This window comes from Pseudophryne corroboree, chromosome 4, assembly GCF_028390025.1.
Source record: "Pseudophryne corroboree isolate aPseCor3 chromosome 4, aPseCor3.hap2, whole genome shotgun sequence".
Classification (NCBI taxonomy): domain Eukaryota; kingdom Metazoa; phylum Chordata; class Amphibia; order Anura; family Myobatrachidae; genus Pseudophryne; species Pseudophryne corroboree.
Window position 1 is genome coordinate 715,635,034 of NC_086447.1, and position 19,948 is coordinate 715,654,981.

At 43.2% G+C, this 19,948-nt stretch overlaps 1 protein-coding gene across 1 annotated transcript in view; it reads right to left on the reverse strand.

Moving 5' to 3' along the window:
• Positions 1–13,856: 13,856 nt before the first annotated feature.
• Positions 13,857–19,948, reverse strand: part of LOC134910216 (mitotic-spindle organizing protein 2B-like) — a 47,138-nt gene continuing 41,046 nt past the window's right edge. The window contains exon 3 of the mRNA XM_063917997.1: positions 13,857–17,572. Within this exon, the coding sequence (XP_063774067.1) occupies positions 17,415–17,572 (158 nt within the window). The 3' untranslated portion in view covers positions 13,857–17,414. The remainder of the gene's footprint in view (positions 17,573–19,948) is intronic.

The window sequence follows — 19,948 nt, forward strand, 5'->3', positions numbered from 1 at the left end:
TTCTGCTTGCTTCAATACCAAACATGATGGGCACATCTGGTTCTGTTCAAATGATACGTATTCATGACATCAATTCATCAGCCAATTCTAAATCTCCATGATGTCTGGTGCTTGACATTATTATAACCATGTACTGTATGAAACAAGCGCCGAATCCATCTCCGTGCCATGTCCGAGCAAATGCGTGTGTTTCCATATATTGCTGTGCTCGCTGCGCATATTTGCAAGTATAGCGACTTAAATGTGTGTGTGGTTTGAATGTTCTCTCTATGTAATATTTTTGACTTTGACAGTCCACCCTTTGGCAGTCACCAATAACTGCCACTTCCTAAAACATTTCAAAAAGAGAAAAATATATGTCATATGTAAATACATTTCTATGATTGGGTAAGGGAGGAGAGAAGAAGGTGGGAAAAAGGTATGACCTAGTGAGATAGCAGAAGTATGTATGTATGTATGAATCCATGTTTGGGGGGTCATGTATCATCGTGCCGTACGTGTTGTACATCAAGCTTCGAGGTATTGCGAAGTATACATTTGAATTCCTTCTTATCCCGTACTAAGGGTCTGTGGATGGGCTGTCAAACTTTACCGAGCTCATTTCGGCTGTGGTTGTAACAAAATGGGGGAGCACATTTTAGTTGATGATACATGAATGGGGGAGGTATGTGATTGCTGATATCTGTGCCTGTATTCCCTATCGACTATGTGTGTCATTACCTGAGGGTTGTAGAGATGAAGATAAAGAACACTTATGGTAAATGCAGTGGTATTCTATGTCAGGTTAATGTACATCTGTCGGTTGAAGTTTTGTTCGGTATCAGTTGAAAGTCGTCTTCTTTGCGCTGTTTTGCCCATTAGGTGCGAGCAAAAAGCTTTGTCAATGCTCATAGATTTACATAAAATGTTGGGCTAGCGTAAGTTTAAGAATTCTAGGGAAACTGGGGATCCATGGCAAAGTTCATCAAGTGTCCGTATCTAAGGTTGTCAAAACTTCTTCTTTGGTCTATTCGTTGTCTGTATAGCGTCTCGTCAACTTCCTCGTCCAAGGAGGTCTTTTTATCTTGGAGAAAACGGAAAAACAGGTGAAAGAAACGGACCGTATAATCGCATTTTCATTACATCATTGTTTCTACCGTTGGGTCATAAATCAAATCCATTGGGATTACAGTTTCCTCACTCCTTAGACTCATTACCTCAGGTAGTACTTTTCCAATATAACACAATCCTTCAGAGTTTGGGGCAAGCCGCTCATACGCCTTTCTCCCGCATATGAAATATGCATCATCGGGGAGAACATATGGGACGGAATATGTCATTACCATGTTACACATTTTCCATGTGAACTCTCCTAACCCTAATTCTCCCATCTGTTTAGTACACGTATCAGTTTGTACGATATGTGCACAGTATCCTGGTGATACTTCTCCAACTCTCGTAATCCTATTTCCTAAGGTATACCTATACCGGAAAGATTTTCCTCTACTGGCTATGTGGCGTACAAGCTCTGTATCTGTAGGCATTCTATCTGCTCTATGCGAAAAGGTCATGGTTTGGTTGCTCCATGACACTTCCCAATTTCCCGGCTTTCGGGGATTGGAGATGTTAAAACATAATAGGGACCTATCCACATGGTATTGGTGGAGCTTCAAACTAGGAGGGCTGGAGATATTAAACCTCCTGTCCACCGGTCTCCCACCCTTTAGCTCAAGTACCTCCCTTACCGTTAAAGGAAATGGTACTAGCCCTGATTTGCTATGACCTTGAGGTACTTGAGAGCATACCCAACAATCTGTTTTATTTAACACGCTACCCACTAAGGAGTGATAGTCACTCAATGGATGCCGGTCCATATGGATATTAAAACTGGATTGGCATTTCTTTATGCATCCATCCTCAACCATTGTCACAGAGCCTACAGATACAGTTTTCTTTTTGAACTAACAATCCTTCACAATTGTTTACAAATAACATGGTTGTTAGATCGTGCCCGGTACTCGCCTTTGCTTGGTGATTGGGTTGCTATTGGAAATTTACACCTCCGTCTCAGTCATCAGGACCTTTCTGGATCCTTTCTCGACCTCCCTGGTACTCTCACCGAAACAGACTGTTCTGGTCAACATCATGGTCAACAGGAAAATCCATATCACAGTCTCTTGGGGCAAGTCCATCTTACAGGAGGAGAAAAGAAGAAATTTGTAAAGGGGGTATAAGAAATCAGTTTGAGGGGGAGAGAACTTGTTACGATAATAAGTTCTCTCGTCTTGTTGTTCTTCTTGTTCTGCTGTCCTCTCAAAGGTGCTGTCTCTCAGTCTTCCAAACGAACATTCTGGTGATGCAATATTCCTTCCTAACCGGCGATCTTTCTGTAAGGAGCAAAAATCTGGCATTACCATTGGTCCAACTGAGGGGTGACATACCATCTTTAAACCATGAAAACATGAGTGAGAAGAGAGAGAAAACAAAAAAAAAAAAACAAAAGAGATAGAGAACAATTCATATGCATATATACATTACATAACTCGACATTAACCATCAATAGGAAAAGAGAATCAAAGCATTTTTTTTAAACATTGTTCAGCATTAGGAAAACATTGTCAGATTATCAGGCTGTCATATCTACGTGTCTAATGGTCTCCTTGAGCAGTCCCTCCCCACCAGCACCTGCATTACTCCACTGTCTGTATCTGGCCAGAAATACATTGTGGCGGAGGTCATGCTGGGGTTTGGTAGACTTCTGCAAGGACCAAGTGGATATGCAATGTGTGAATTCTTACCAATACTCGTCAGAGATGGGGATAGAGAGAGAGAGAAAAAAAATAAGAATTTACTTACCGATAATTCTATTTCTCGGAGTCCGTAGTGGATGCTGGGGTTCCTGAAAGGACCATGGGGGATAGCGGCTCCGCAGGAGACAGGGCACAAAAAGTAAAGCTTTAGGATCAGGTGGTGTGCACTGGCTCCTCCCCCTATGACCCTCCTCCAAGCCTCAGTTAGGTACTGTGCCCGGACGAGCGTACACAATAAGGAAGGATTTATGAATCCCGGGTAAGACTCATACCAGCCACACCAATCACACTGTACAACCTGTGATCTGAACCCAGTTAACAGTATGATAACAGCGGAGCCTCTGAAAGGATGGCTCACAACAATAATAACCCGATTTTTGTAATTATGTACAAGTAATGCAGATAATCCGCACTTGGGATGGGCGCCCAGCATCCACTACGGACTCCGAGAAATAGAATTATCGGTAAGTAAATTCTTATTTTCTCTATCGTCCTAGTGGATGCTGGGGTTCCTGAAAGGACCATGGGGATTATACCAAAGCTCCCAAACGGGCGGGAGAGTGCGGATGACTCTGCAGCACCGAATGAGAGAACTCCAGGTCCTCCTTAGCCGGGGTATCAAATTTGTAGGATTTTACAAACGTGTTTGCCCCTGACTAAATAGCCGCTCGGCAAAGTTGTAAAGCCGAGACCCCTCGGGCAGCCGCCCAAGATGAGCCCACCTTCCTTGTGGAATGGGCATTTACATATTTTGGCTGTGGCAGGCCTGCCACAGAATGTGCAAGCTGAATTGTATTACACATCCAACTAGCAAAAGTCTGCTTAAAAGCAAGAGCACCCAGTTTGTTGGGTGCATACAGGATAACAGCAAGTCAGTTTTCCTGACTCCAGCCGTCCTGGAACCTATATTTTCAGGGCCCTGACCACATCTAGCAACTTGGAGTCCTCCAAGTCCCTAGTAGGCGCAAGACACCACAATAAGCTGGTTCAGGTGAAACACTGACACCACCTTAGGGAGAGAACTGGGGACGAGTCCGCAGCTCTGCCCTGTCCGAATGGACAAACAGATATGGGCTTTTTTGAGAAAAAAACCACCAATTTGACACTCGCCTGGTCCAGGCCAGGTCCAAGAGCATGTTCACTTTTCATGTGAGATGCTTCAAATCCACAGATTTGACTGGTTTCAAACCAATGTGTTTTGAGGAATCCCAGAACTACGTTGAGATCCCACAGTGCCACTGGAGGCACAAAAGGGGGTTGTATATGCAATACTCCCTTGACAAACTTCTGGACTTCAGGAACTGAAGCCAATTCTTTCTGGAAGAAAAATCGACAGGGCCGAAATTTGAACCTTAATGGACCCCAATTTGAGGCCCATAGACACTCCTGTTTGCAAGAAATGCAGGAATCGACCGAGTTGAAATTTCTTCGTGGGGCCTTCCTGGCCTCACACCACGCAACATATTTTCGCCACATGTGGTGATAATGTTGTGCGGTCACCTCCTTTCTGGCTTTGACCAGGGTAGGAATGACCTCTTCCTGAATGCCTTTTCCCTTAGGATCCGGCGTTCCACCGCCATGCCGTCAAACGCAGCTGCGGTAAGTCTTGGAACAGACATGGTACTTGCTGAAACAAGTCCCTTCTTAGCGGCAGAGGCCGTAAGTCCTCTGTGAGCATCTCTTGAAGTTCCGGGTACCAAGTCCTTCTTGGCCAATCCGGAGCCATGAGTATAGTTCTTACTCCTCTACGTCTTATAATTCTCAGTACCTTAGGTATGAAAAGCAGAGGATGGAACACATACACCGACTGGTACACCCACGGTGTTACCAGAATGTCCACAGCTATTGCCTGAGGGTCTCTTAACCTGGCGCAATACCTGTCCCGTTTTTTTTTTTTAGACGGGACGCCAGCATGTCCACCTTTGGTAATTCCCAACGGTTTACAATTATGTGGAAAACTTCCCCATGAAGTTCCCACTCTGCCGGGTGGAGGTCGTGCCTACTGAGGAAGTCTGCTTCCCAGTTTCCATTCCCGGAATGAAACACTGCTGACAGTGCTATCACATGATTTTCCGCCCAGCGAAAAGTCCTTGCAGTTTTTGCCACTGCCCTCCTGCTTCTTGTGCCGCCCTGTCTATTTACGTGGGCGACTGCCGTGATGTTTTATCCCACTGGATCAATACCGGCTGACCTTGAAGCAGAGGTCTTGCTAAGCTTAGAGCATTATAAATTTACCTTTAGCTATATTTATGTGGAGAAAAATCTCCAGACTTGATCACACTCCCTGGAAATTTTTTCCTTGTGTGACTGCTCCCCAGCCTCTCGGGCTGGCCTCCGTGGTCACCAACATCCAAAACTGAATGCCGAATCTGCGGCCCTCTAGAAGATGAGCACTCTGTAACCACCACAGGAGAGACACCCTTGTCCTTGGATATAGGGTTATCCGCTGATGCATCTGAAGATGCGATCCGGACCATTTGTCCAGCAGATCCCACTGAAAAGTTCTTGCATGAAATCTGCCGACTGGAATTGCTTCGAAGGAAGTCACCATTTTTTTTACCATGGCCCTTGTGCAATGATGCACTGATTTTAGGAGGTTCCTGACTAGCTCGGATAACTCCCTGGCTTTCTCTTCCGGGAGAAACACCTTTTTCTGGGCTGTGTCCAGAATCATCCCTAAGCACAGGAGACTTGTTGTCGGGATCAGCTGCGATTTTGGAATATTTAGAATCCACCCCTGCTGTTGTAACAGTATCCGAGATAGTGCTACTCCGACCTCCAACTGTTCCCTGGACTTTGCCCTTATCAGGAGATCGTCCAAGTAAGGGATAATTAAGACGCCTTTTCTTCGAAGAAGAACCATCATTTCGGCCATTACCTTGGTAAAGACCCGGGGTGCCGTAGACAATCCAATCGGCAGCGTCTGAAACTGATAGTGACAGTTCTGTACCACAAACCTGAGGTACCCTTAGTGATAAGGGCAAATTTGGGACATGGCCCGGTTCGTTATCACTGCTCTGAGTGACTCCATCTTGATTTGAACCTTTGTAAGTGTTCAAATTTTTTTAGATTTAGAATAGGTCTCACCTAGCCTTCTGGCTTCAGTACCACAATATAGTGTGGAATAATACCCCTTTTCTTGTTGTAGGAGGGGTAATTTAATTATCACCTGCTGGGAATACAGCTCGTGAATTTTTTCCCATACTGCCTCCTTGTCGGAGGGAGACCTTGGTAAAGCAGACTTCAGGAGCCTGCGCAGGGGAAACGTCTCGACATTCCAAACTGTACCCCTGGGATACTACTTGTAGGATCCAGGGGTCCTGTACGGTCTCAGCGTCATGCTGAGAGCTTGTCAGAAGCGGTGGAACGCTTCTGTTCCTGGGAATGGGCTGCCTGCTGCAGTCTTCTTCCCTTTCCTCTATCCCTGGGCAGATATGACTCTTATAGGGACGAAAGGACTGAAGCTGAAAAGACGGTGTCTTTTTCTGCAGAGATGTGACTTAGGGTAAAAACAGTGGATTTTCCAGCAGTTGCCGTGGCCACCAGGTCCGATGGACCGACCCCAAATAACTCCTCTTCCTTTATACGGCAATACACCTTTGTGCCGTTTGGAATCTGCATCACCTGACCACTGTCGTGTCCATAAACATCTTCTGGCAGATATGGACATCGCACTTACTCTTGATGCCAGAGTGCAAATATCCCTCTGTGCATCTCGCATATATAGAAATACATCCTTTAAATGCTCTATAGTCAATAAAATACTGTCCCTGTCAAGGGTATCAATATTTTTAGTCAGGGAATCCGACCAAGCCACCCCAGCTCTGCACATCCAGGCTGAGGCGATCGCTGGTCGCAGTATAACACCAGTATGTGTGTATATACTTTTTATGATATTTTTCCAGCCTCCTGTCAGCTGGCTCCTTGAGGACGGCCCTATCTATAGACGGTACCGCCACTTGTTCTGATAAGCGTGTGAGCGCCTTATCCACCCTAAGGGGTGTTTCCCAACGCGCCCTAACTTCTGGCGGGAAAGGGTATACCGCCCATATTTTCTATCGGGGGGAACCCACGCATCATCACACACTTCATTTAATTTATCTGATTCAGGAAAAACTACGGTAGTTTTTTCACATCCCACATAATACCCTCTTTTGTGGTACTTGTAGTATCAGAAATATGTAACACCTCCTTCATTGCCCTTAACGTGTGGCCCTAATAAGGAATACGTTTGTTTATTCACCGTCGACACTGGATTCAGTGTCCCTGTCTGTGTCTGTGTCGACCGACTAAAGTAAACGGGCGTTTTAAAACCCCTGACGGTGGTTTTGAGACGTCTGGACCGGTACTAATTGTTTGTCGGCCGTCTCATGTCGTCAACCGACCTTGGCGCGTGTTGACATTATCACGTAATTCCCTAAATAAGCCATCCATTCCGGTGTCGACTCCCTAGAGAGTGACATCACCATTACAGGCAATTGCTCCGCCTCCTCACCAACATCGTCCTCATACATGTCGACACACACGTACCGACACACAGCACACACACAGGGAATGCTCTGATAGAGGACAGGACCTACTAGCCCTTTGGAGAGACAGAGGGAGAGTTTGCCAGCACACACCAAAAACGCTATAATTATATAGGGACAACCTTATATAAGTGTTTTCCCTTATAGCATCTTTTTTATATATTTCTAACGCCAAATTAGTGCCCCCCCTCTCTGTTTTAACCCTGTTTCTGTAGTGCAGTGCAGGGGAGAGCCTGGGAGCCTTCCCTCCAGCCTTTCTGTGAGGGAAAATGGCGCTGTGTGCTGAGGAGATAGGCCCCGCCCCTTTTTCGGCGGCCTCGTCTCCCGCTCTTAACGGATTCTGGCAGGGGTTAAATATCTCCATATAGCCCCCGGAGGCTATATGTGAGGTATTTTTAGCCAAACAAGGTTTTCATTTGCCTCCCAGGGCGCCCCCCTCCCAGCGCCCTGCACCCTCAGTGACTGCCGTGTGAAGTGTGCTGAGAGGAAAATGGCGCACAGCTGCAGTGCTGTGCGCTACCTTAAGAAGACTGAGGAGTCTTCTGCCGCCGATTCTGGACCTCTTCTCGTTTCAGCATCTGCAAGGGGGCCGGCGGCGAGGCTCCGGTGACCATCCAGGCTGTACCTGTGATCGTCCCTCTGGAGCTAATGTCCAGTAGCCAAGAAGCCAATCCATCCTGCACGCAGGTGAGTTCACTTCTTCTCCCCTAAGTCCCTCGTTGCAGTGATCCTGTTGCCAGCAGGACTCACTGTAAAATAAAAAACCTAAGCTAAACTTTTCTAAGCAGCTCTTTAGGAGAGCCACCTAGATTGCACCCTTCTCGGCCGGGCACAAAAATCTAACTGAGGCTTGGAGGAGGGTCATAGGGGGAGGAGCCAGTGCACACCACCTGATCCTAAAGCTTTACTTTTTGTGCCCTGTCTCCTGCGGAGCCACTATCCCCCATGGTCCTTTCAGGAACCCCAGCATCCACTAGGACGATAGAGAAAAACATTTCACAGATACATTTACAACGTTTCACCTGGTCATTCCTGTGTCTTTCAGTGAATGACCTCCCAATTTATTAACCGTTACCTCAGGCTTACCATCAGTCCTAATGATCACCTTTCCTGACTATATATTATGGGTGTGGCCCAAAATCCTTCCTATATGATCCCTGATTATAATTTGGTGTGTCATAACTTTTGCTCATTTTCATGTCTAGGGGGTCTGATTTTATGTGGGCTGTTGCAGTTACTGGCATAATGCCCTTCTCTTTTGCACAGATCACAAATCCTTAAGTTCCTCCATGTGCCAATGGCCTGGGGTTTTGGTTGATTTGATGCCTCCTCAAACGCTTGGATGCTCATCACCATCAACCGCTTTCCCTGTACCTACCTGATTCCTTGGATGCCATGATTATGTCGTTGTCTAGGGAGTTGATATACCTTCTGTGAATCTTTGATCATACAGTTAGATCTTTCCTAGGATCTGGGTAATCAGACATGATTGATCTCAATTCTGTCCGGGACCAGGGACGGCGCATTGCACTGTCCTTGACGGGAATGGTTCCCTGATCGTCAGTCTTCCCATTGGGGACTGTGATCACCCTGACAGGACTAAACTCAATTACATCACCTTGTTTTGGTCTTACAATATGGGGTACATTTGTTTGTGCGTGATATAAAACATTGTACGTACCTGTGGACACGACCTCACCTGACCCTCCGTTAGGGGGTTTGATTATTGCCTTTACCAATTTGGTCGCGTCCACCTGGATGTCTTGTAGGATGGCTGCTGGAAGAGATGCCGACATCGTTCTGGGCTCACTTTCTTGCTGATAATTCTGAGGGAAGTTTGACATGGGGTGCGACTTGCACAGGTTAACATTTGTGATTTTTACACTTTCATTTTTATAAACATTATTACATTTGTTACTTTCGTTCTTAATACAGTTACTAAGTGCATTTTTATCATACAACATTGTGCCATTTCTCTGCAACCATAATCCTCTTCATTGCCATGTCTCTCCTCTCAAGATGAAAGTTAGATATGTAAGTTACATTTCTTTGCATTTCACTTTCCTGTTGCCATAACTGCAAACAATCATCATGTTTAACTCGTTGTTTCCAGGATTTTATGAGACTGATCCTTTGCCTTAAATTATGCAACACCTCTGAGTCAAAACTACCTATCCCGGGAAATGGTGCCTTATCCCCCGCAGTCATTCGTGTCCATTCATCACAAAAGGTCTCAGTGTGGGGACCATATTTCCCCCACATTACTAACCGAGCAGACCCTCGGGGTCTGCAAGCCTCTGGAGTCTGAATCCTGACCTCCGACCGTCTCTGTGTTGTGCACTTGGCTGCCATTGTGGACCTTTTTAACACAGAAAAACTTCCTAAAATGCACCAAACACAGAACTTCGTTGGAAATCCTTAAAGCTCTTCCACTGAACTTCTTCTGCTCCGGGTATCTCCGGTCCGCCTTCTAGCAGACACGTGTAGCCGTTGCAGGCCCTATCTCTAGAGATTTTCCTGAGAAAATTCCCTTCCTTTTTCTTTACACAAATCACGCTTGCATGTGCTCCCTACAACACGTATGAGGGCAAGATTTACGCATGGATATACGACCTCATATCACGTTGCGTTATTGGTCACACATACAACCGTGCGGTCCAATCGTACCACTTATAGACACTTGTTGCCCATAAATGGTAGGATCATTGGAGTCTCCCTACTGTGCTCCAAAACAGCCAGAGCGTAATACAACGAAAACTTTATCACACTCTGTTGCACGTTTTCACTCAGACCGTGCTCATCACGTTCCACTAAAGATCACACAGATCACAAAGTCCACAAAGCGGAATTCAATACCGTTTTATCACATAGATCACAAAGTCCACAAAGCGGGATTCAATACACTCATACCGTTTTCAACCCACTATCATTCTTATAGTTTTCTGATCAGAAAAATCATTTCCCGTAGTCTGATAGCTCTCCCCAGAGGCGTTACAGTAAAGTAAGGTATTTAAACTAAATTTTTGGAAACTGAACAAATGTGTGCTATTGTCTTGTGGCTTCTGTATCGCCTTACTATAAATGTAAGCGATATTTCACTATATAAACGCTTACCAAACACCACACAGTATCTTCTATGCTGTGTGCTTGTTTTTTTTCAATTACTCCCTTACCTTTTTTTTTTTTTTTAACTAGCAGCAAATTTTCTCAGCACGTTATCAATGCAAATGGCAAACAGGAAGGTGAGATATGTGAAAGTACACAGATGAAAATGCAATTCTAAATTAATCTAATAACATACATTGATGTAAGCACAGACATATAGACATTACATATATGTACTAATCACTTATTACATATATGAGACCTTATTCAGTGCTTCCAATTTGCATTTCAATGGCCCATCTCACAACTAGCAGAGAATCCTAGAATCTTGGAGGTGAGAGGGGAAAAAGAAAAAAAACAACAAAAAACAAAACAACAACTTTCATTAAGCCCTATCTGAACTATTTATAATTGACTATGACACTGGTTAAATAAATGCATTGGTAACTCATAAATGGTGATTTTTTATTTTTTTATTTTTATTTATTTTTTTATTTTTTTGACAATGGATGGCTGATTATTTCCTGAGTCAACTGAAAAGCAGCCGTTAAAAAAAAGAAAAGAAGATTTGACCTTCCCAAAATGGCCGCTGCTCCTCCCCCTTCCACCTCCATGAGGGTCACACAAAATGGTGGACAGACCATGCGGCCTCTCCTGCCATAAAGAAAATCACCATGCTAGCTCCCAAAGTAACTTTTAAATGTACTTTTAAACCTACTTAAACAGATAAACAATCTAATCTTAATCAAACACGATATGATCCATTTGAACCTGGTTTTGCGACAATAAAAATACATTTTAGCATCTTAAATATTATGAGAAACGCCTTGTCCCTTAAAATTTCCTATCAGCGTCTTACTGATACCACAATACATTAACGTGGGTGTTTTTTTTTTGTGTTTTTTTTCAGCATTTTGCGAGATGTCCATCATTAGCCGGTCAATTACAGCCGCGTTTGTAATGTACAGTGCATCATTAAGATCGTGATATCGCGGACCAGAGCCCCCATCTAACAAAGCTAAATATTTATCTTATTAAAAACACGTTAAAGGTTAAAGAACACAGTACGCAATTGGCGCAAAAAGTACCGCAAGGGTACTCCCTTAACTATACCTTAAGGAATGTACTTATACTGTAAACCTCTGTGTAGTGGTAGAGTGTAAATGCAACACAGTATAACCTTATTACCTCAAAAGCTGTTCGAGCGTCACCGACGCTCTGAGATTACTTAATACTATAAGAAATACACAGATACCGTGCTCAGGGTCCAACGCCTAAATATATATTATGAATGATATACTTGCAAAAGAATTTAACACAATACAAGCCATACACTACAATATAACATAGACTACCTAACCAGATAACTACACGGGAAATACAATACAATACAATTACGTTTAAGGGAAAATAAGAGGGGGAGGGGAGAAGAGAGAGAGAGAAAGAAATGGCTCACAATAACAAGAAGACAAATATGATTGCAGAGAAAGCTTACACATGTGAGGAACAATCGCTGCGCAGTCAGTCAATGCTGAGAATCTTTGTTTAGAAAGTACTTGAGCTTACCCATGCTGCCTGTCCCTATATACACGACACCCAGCAACACAATTGTCCCTACAATGCCGCATGGGGCAGAAGCTAGACTCCATTTTGGGAAAACTCCACTTGATTCCAAAGACTACACCACATGGCTGAAAGGGGGAGGGGAAAATACCCGGCAGCAGCCATTTTAGATTTGCAGGTCCAAACACATGGCACTCTCTACTACACCACAATCACATAGCAGAAAACACAAGACTCCATTTTATTCCAAAATGTCCAAGCCTCAAAACAATGCATATGTTCTGATTTTACAATTCCAAACAATCTAAATCACCTTTCACAATGTAATCCAACTTCCTAGAACCATCTTATAATTTCACATTCCAAACAACTTCAGTATCTCAATAACCAGAGCATATTCATCACAAGACCAGATCACAATGTAATTAACACAAACGTAACTGCATGGTGGTATTTATGATTAACAAGATATATAGTATAACTAACCAGCACAATCTATTTTAAATCTCCATTAGGCAAACAAATACCACAAATACTATGCTACAGATTGTATACTGTTCCAATTCATCACAGACTTCACAGAGTATCCACAAACACCCAACAATCACACAACTGCCCAAACCTCGTTAACCTTAAGCCATTTGTATTTCCAAACTAACTAATCTATGCCAACCATTCTACAACTACATTGCTACAAACACATATTTAAAACTATTCTATGCCAATCAGCCATGAGATATTGAGATGATACTTAGTCTTTTCTAAGGAGCCCGGTGATGATCCAGCCATGCTTGCTGTGTGCTTTGTTCTGAGTGTAGCTACATTACATCTGTTCTCTGAGGCCACACCTGACCACTACCTTCCTGTTTGACCAGTACCTGGGGGAGGGGTCTTTCTTTCTTTGTATATGCTGATCAGGTTCAGCCCTGAAAACTTAGTAAAAGGTTGTCTTGAGCATCCATTGTTCTAACAATGTGATCTTAGCTTTTATACATATAATCATATCTGCTGCAATGTCCCACAACTTCACAACCAGCATCAAACTAACCCACACATCATTCTGCTTGCTTCAATACCAAACATGATGGGCACATCTGGTTCTGTTCAAATGATACGTATTCATGACATCAATTCATCAGCCAATTCTAAATCTCCATGATGTCTGGTGCTTGACATTATTATAACCATGTACTGTATGAAACAAGCGCCGAATCCATCTCCGTGCCATGTCCGAGCAAATGCGTGTGTTTCCATATATTGCTGTGCTCGCTGCGCATATTTGCAAGTATAGCGACTTAAATGTGTGTGTGGTTTGAATGTTCTCTCTATGTAATATTTTTGACTTTGACAGCGGCCTAGGTGACAAATAAGTGACCATAAACATGCACAACAACATGACTCCATAGCATGCCATGTATTGCCTGTGTATTGGGGGTAATTCCAAGTTGATCGCAGCAGGATTTTTGATAGCAATTGGGCAAAACCATGTGCACTGCAGGGGGGGCAGATATAACATGTGCAGAGAGAGTTAGATTTGGGAGGGTTATTTTATTTCTGTGCAGGGTAAATACTGGCTGCTTTATTTTTACACTGCAAATTAGATTGCAGATTGAACACACCCCACCCAAATCTAACTCTCTCTGCACATGTTATATCTGCCTCCCCTGCAGTGCACATGGTTTTGCCCAATTGCTATCAAAAATCCTGCTGCGATCAACTTGGAATTACTCCCATTGTGTGGTCGTTTCCTCACAGATGTCTGAGCAATGTTATTTACTGCAATGGATGTTTGGGAGCTTTCCACAGTTGACACACATTTTCTTACATACAAAAATTATACGAGACCCAATGATGTTAGGGACACAGGAAATCTTAAAAAAAAAAATGTTTTATTCATCACTGAAGCAGACATTTTAGTGCACATATATTTGAGGTTTGCAAGTTACAATTTTTTCAGAAAACAGGGATCAATTGGTTTCTGTAGTTACTTGTTTGTAATTTAAAATAAAAAAAAATCTTTAAAAAAAAAAAAACTACTTCAAATGTGTCTATTTCCATGTGTAAGTGAACCAAGTGATTAATGAATACTCACCTATGTTTTAGAAATAAGGCTACAAAAAAAACTGCAATGAGGTCCTCTGATAATGATCTACTCCAATGGCAATTAATAGGCTAGCTCACTGCCATCATTTAGAAATAATTAGCTAGAAATCTCTGTGATATACTGTTCAGGCAGGTTCTAATGAAAAAACCCAAACAAACATAATCCAACAGTATTTAGGCGAGTATCCAAAAATGGGTGGTTCCTGTAATTAGATAGCTTGTGACCTTGCCTAACATGTGACAATGGTAAACTGTGTGCCTAGGATGGATAGAAAACACAGCTTATTTTTTCCTTGCTCGTAGAACACAAGCTGATTTATATTGGGTAAGTTTGAGTATCACATTGTAACAAATATTGGGCAAAATACCTACAGGTGTATAGTAATTTGTTGGTGATCCACTTAGTACATATAACTGTAAAATAAAGGATACAAATAGATCATGGCTGGCAGGGCACTCTTAAAAAAAAATAAAAAAATGCTTGCAGCGAAACATCTCTCTCTCTATATAGAGTAAAAAATTCGAACCCCAAAACAATATGGAGACGGAATATACTAAAAAACAAATGCTCAAGTGTCCAGTTAATAGGCTTACTACACCACAGTACAAGGTCACTTGTCTTTACATCAGTTCTCAATTGTCATTATGTACAGGGAAATTACATTTTATTATTTCTTTGCTTATGCTTTTTTTGGTATGGTGTATTATTTATCGTAATCGATGCGTTACCACATAAATCACTGAAGCTCTTGTTTTGCCTGCATTTATCCCATCACTCGTGCACCTTCTTTCCATACTATAATGGGGGGTAGCTTAATTACTGCTGCCAATAGCTTTGCCGGGGGTGTCCTATTGGACCCAATGCCTCAATTATCCCCCGATGCCCGCTGACATACTACTCCCACTAGTCAGTGTCACCAGCCCTGCTGCCCACCTTCCCTCGCCACTCCGGTGACTGTCCCCAGTCCACAACCCCAACAGCAGACTGCTGTGGTTATACCTGTGGCCAGAGTCCCTCGTCAGCCTGATCGGGAAATATGCTTCACATAATCCCTGAGCAGCAGCCAACGGATCCACGATAACACATGGGTCCGGGAAGTTATCCCAGATCACGTGTTATCACACATGGGGGCAAAAAAGCTTCGGGACTAATGGGATATCCCCAAAATGTGTGTTATTATTTGTTTTGAGTTCTACCTTTTTATATATAGATGCTAATAAATGTAAGTTTATTACAATAATTTCTGCAAAGGATTGCCCCCAAACGCAGTACTATTTATATCCTTCTTTTTGCATTTAAGTACTACTATTAGTACCATTTGCACATACACGTCTCCTTATTATGGCAGATTAAATCTGAAATTACAGCAAGGGTGGTACCTTGAAGATTACAACATATAATCTAGTCCGTGCTTTTGTCCATCGTGAATGAATACTATGGTAGAGTGGTAAGCAGAGAGCAATGTATGCCTGGCATTGTATGTACATTTGCTGTGCTACTATTCTTTGGCGTTTAAGCAAAGACTAAAACGGACAATGACATTTAACAAGCAAACCTGAAAGGCAGAAAGACTGGGTCAGTTACCCAGCAGCTAATCGGCAATGTTTCCATTTCACCATCAATAAATAAGATTTGATTTGTAGAACCTATATACACACACACATCTATTACAGTTTTTACAAGATATACAGATATGATATGATGGAGTTTGATCATAAGGATTTGGCTAAAAGCAACTCACAATATGAACAGACACCAGAATCATCAGGCGTATAATGTAGTATATCATTCAGAGAAACACTGGTGGCAGATAACCTTCAAGGGACCAAGCTTATATTATCCATCATCTTATATTAGAATATGGGCCTATACCTACACTGTTTAGTTTCATAGCAGTGTGGCTTCCACACAATCCTTTTCACATCAGCACCATCAAGTATGTCTACCTTAAACAGTCTTCTGCAGTGCAGATCTGGTACATGTACAGGATGCGGGCGGGATACAGACAGTCAAAATCCCGCCAGTAAGGACGGGGAAGGGGGGGTGTTAGGCTGCAGGAGATGGTTAGGCTGCGCGAGTGGACAATTAGGGGTCAGTCTGGATTGGCTTGTTAAACCATTTTAATCACTGACACGGGATTATCAGTCAACATCATGAGATTGAAATGAGGGACATAAGTGCTTAATTGGTACCATCAGAAAGAAGGTAAAATTGTAATCTGCATTAAAAAAAAAGCTTCTTCTCTTGGACCTTGATAAGGTTATTTATGTCCTTGTATAAGATTACGAGGAGGATGATACAGGAAGTTAATCTGATTGCTTATTACTGGGTAAGGAAAATACTTTTTCCTTCACAGCAATGATACATTGACATCTGCCTTGCTGGGCTTTGTTCCTTCCCCTGGATCAGCTCAGCAAGCCTACAGGTTGAAAACATTTCATCTGAGGACTTCTCACAAGCTCTAGGCCTGTACTAAGAAGGCTTGTTGATCAACCCAAATGAAAATGCATTGAAGTATAACATGCTGGGAAAGTTGGGTGAGGCACAGTATATAACAAGGAGGCCGAGGAAATATTTTAGGCTCACAGATCAGTAACACATGCTACGGTGGGAGGCACTGCACGGGTCACTGCCTCTTATTATACCTAAAGGCCCGTACACACTGGTCGATGTATCGGCCGTTCTCTTGAACGGCCGATACATCGCGGGACCGTCGGCCAGTGTGTACGGGCGATACGTCTGTGAACTCCGTCGTTCACAGACGTATCGCGTCGGCCGCGCAGCACAGCCGACAGCCAATATATCTAACGATATATTGGCCCGTCGCTGTGTGTGTACGGGGCGGTCGTCCGACCGCATGTACACATGCTGCGGCGCCTGGCGGTGATTGACAGGTGAACTGGGCGGGCGCTCGCGCCCGCCCGGTTCATGACGTCAGTCCCCCGACGGATCGGGCTGTGTGTATGCACAGCACACTGCCCGATCCGTACATAGATATATCTGCAGATCAATCTGCAGATATATCTAATAGTGTGTACCCACCTTAAGTCTACCTGCCTGTGCAGCTACCTGGAAGATGTGCAGGAAACAATTTGGCTAATTGACCTGCTAAAATAATAGTTACAGATTAAATTTATATGTTCAAAATTAACGAGTCACACTGAGCTGGCCTATTGGAGTCAGGGAGCTCACTAATGGAAGGGCTGGCTCTGGATATCTACAGGCAATTAACTGCGATGACTGATACAGAGATGTTGCAGTATTAGGAGATACAGGACAGAGGCCGTGCTGTGACCGATTGCTATGTTACAGATCATACACAAGCTATGTGCTGCTCCCTCCGCTGCTCTTCCCTGAGCTGCTGCTCTTCTGCATGCGACTAGCACTGGGCTGGCGTGGCACTCTCTGACTGGAACCTTCGCGGTTACTCCGCTCAGCTGCCCCTTGACTGGAGCTTGTTGGAGGATTCAGTTTGTTTCTCCCTGTGGCAAGAGAATGAGGCATTAACAATGAAATAGAAGTAACACAGACATAGTAAGCATTGTTAATGTTCCTTAAACAAGAAAATAAATAAAAAATAGGTTGGATAGAGTCATCAGTCTGAAATTTTGACAATTTGTTTCATGTGCCTTTGTAATACTAGAAATGTAGTTGTATGAAAAGACAATTAGATGAAGTCTGGGGGATTGGATTTCTAGGACTGTGCAAATAAGACTTTTATCCATTTAATAGTTAATAATTTCCCCTCTATGAGCAATATTAAATGGCCAAGTCTGATAATGGATGCAGCAAATTCCTTCAGGAATACTGGCCTCTTGCTCTTACTGCAGGCTTTGCAGTACGTGGTTGTGCAGAGTAAGGCCACAATACTGGCCCTGCCTTCTACAAGGTGTGTACTAGCTCTCTCACTTTACCGGTACAGAGACAGAAGCAGTGTCCACATACGCGCTTTTAAAATGTACGCTTGCCCCGTCTGCAGCGGCAGTGCAGCCATGCCTTTCTTGTGACCTTTATAAGAGTATTGAGCTCATCAATAAATTTATAATATCGTTAGTTTACAGTATAGGGTGCATGATTTAATCACTATCACTTTATATTGTGCATATATAATTTACAAAATTTATGGTTGAGGCGTATTTGAATTAGGGAACCCACAAAATATTAGTCTTCAGTCCCAGAAGACTAACATCCCCGCATTGCCTTTGGGGGAGAATTAACGCAACTGGCCTCAAGTTTTCTGCTTTCCAATTAGCCATGGAAATTAAGCAGCATTATCTTCCCATAGTATTTACTGTGGCTTTTTCTTGCAGTCCCTGAGCGGGTGAAGGTTTGGAAAATTCATAATTTTAAAAAAGGTAAAAATTTTGGGACTTGATTCGGATCACCTGGGACACCCCCATAATGATTAATTAGGCACTTAAAGTTTTAAGTAGCTTCATTTGGCCAATAATAATATTCTGCAAAATGCAGAATAATAGATTGATTAATGTGGGAGAGGTATGGGGGGGGGGGGGGGGGGGTATTTATGCTACAGGTCTTTTCAGGTGGGAGTTACAGGTGTTTTAAACAAATGCTTGAAAAGTGGCTAAAATAGACAGCCATTTGACACCTTTCAAGAGTCCCAATTACTTTGATTTTTTTGGCCACTAATATACTTATTTACTGTTATCCAATGTTAATGTGTACTTTTTGGGGGTACAGGCTGATTACCCCATTATTCCCACACTTAACGCCCCTAACATCATAGAAAATAACAGAACTTTTTATAATTGGATTGAGTGTTAATTGGGAGTGTGCATAGCCACACTGCGATATTACTGCCCAATAGCCTGGTTTATTCAAGCCACAGTAAACACATTTTATAGTGGACAATTGAATATGCCCCTAAATCACATTTTTTTGTGAAAACCAAAATAATGTTTTCTTCATTGAGAACAATACAGAATATCTTCATGATTTTCTTTTTCGTCTAAGGAACCCAGTCTCCTACAGCTGCAAACTAGAGAAAAAGATTTCTTTGGCTACAAATGCACGTTTATTAAATGAAACATAATTCCACCAATAGCTTTATTTGTAAATGATCTAGCTCAGAGGTTCCCAAACCCTTCCATTACAGTCCAGGTTTCAAGGATATCCATGCTTGAGCCCAGATGGTTAAATCAAAATAGACTGAGCTACTAATACCGCTTTCACATCGCAATGCCGGGTCGCACTCGGGAATTGAAAACGGGTCCTTCCCGGGTGAGACCCGGCATTGGACACTTTCAAACTGGCATCCCGACCCGGCAATATGCCAGGTCGGTTTGTCATCGGGGTGGGGACGGTGCCAACAACGGGGGCGGCGCTGGGAGATGAGATCATCTCCACCGCCTCTGTTTATGCTGTGAACGGGTCCCGGGTCGTCCTGGCAACCCGTTCATACTGCACCTGACCCGATAATAACCCGGGAACAACCCTTCTTTATTCCTGTGTTGAGTTACCAGGGCACGCGACCCGGGAATTTATCAGTGACCCCTTTCACACCGCACAGCGACTCGGCAATATACCGGGTTTTTTGTGCGGTGTGAAAAGGGTATTATTAAGTAAATGGTGCTCAATCCTGGATATCCTTAAAACCTGGACTTTAATGGCAAAGTTTGTGAACGCAGAATGAACGCAAGTATTGAGTAAAGGAACATTAGCAACACTAATTCACAAGAGTTGTCTTATATGCAGTGACTAGTAAGCCAGCCAATTTAATGAAGAGCCACAAAGCAAGCATTAGCCACCTCTGTCTAGCTGTACCCATTACCAAGCTCTGGTACTACTGCTGAGGAAAGCACGCAGATGGGAGATGTATACAAGCATACATGACTGAC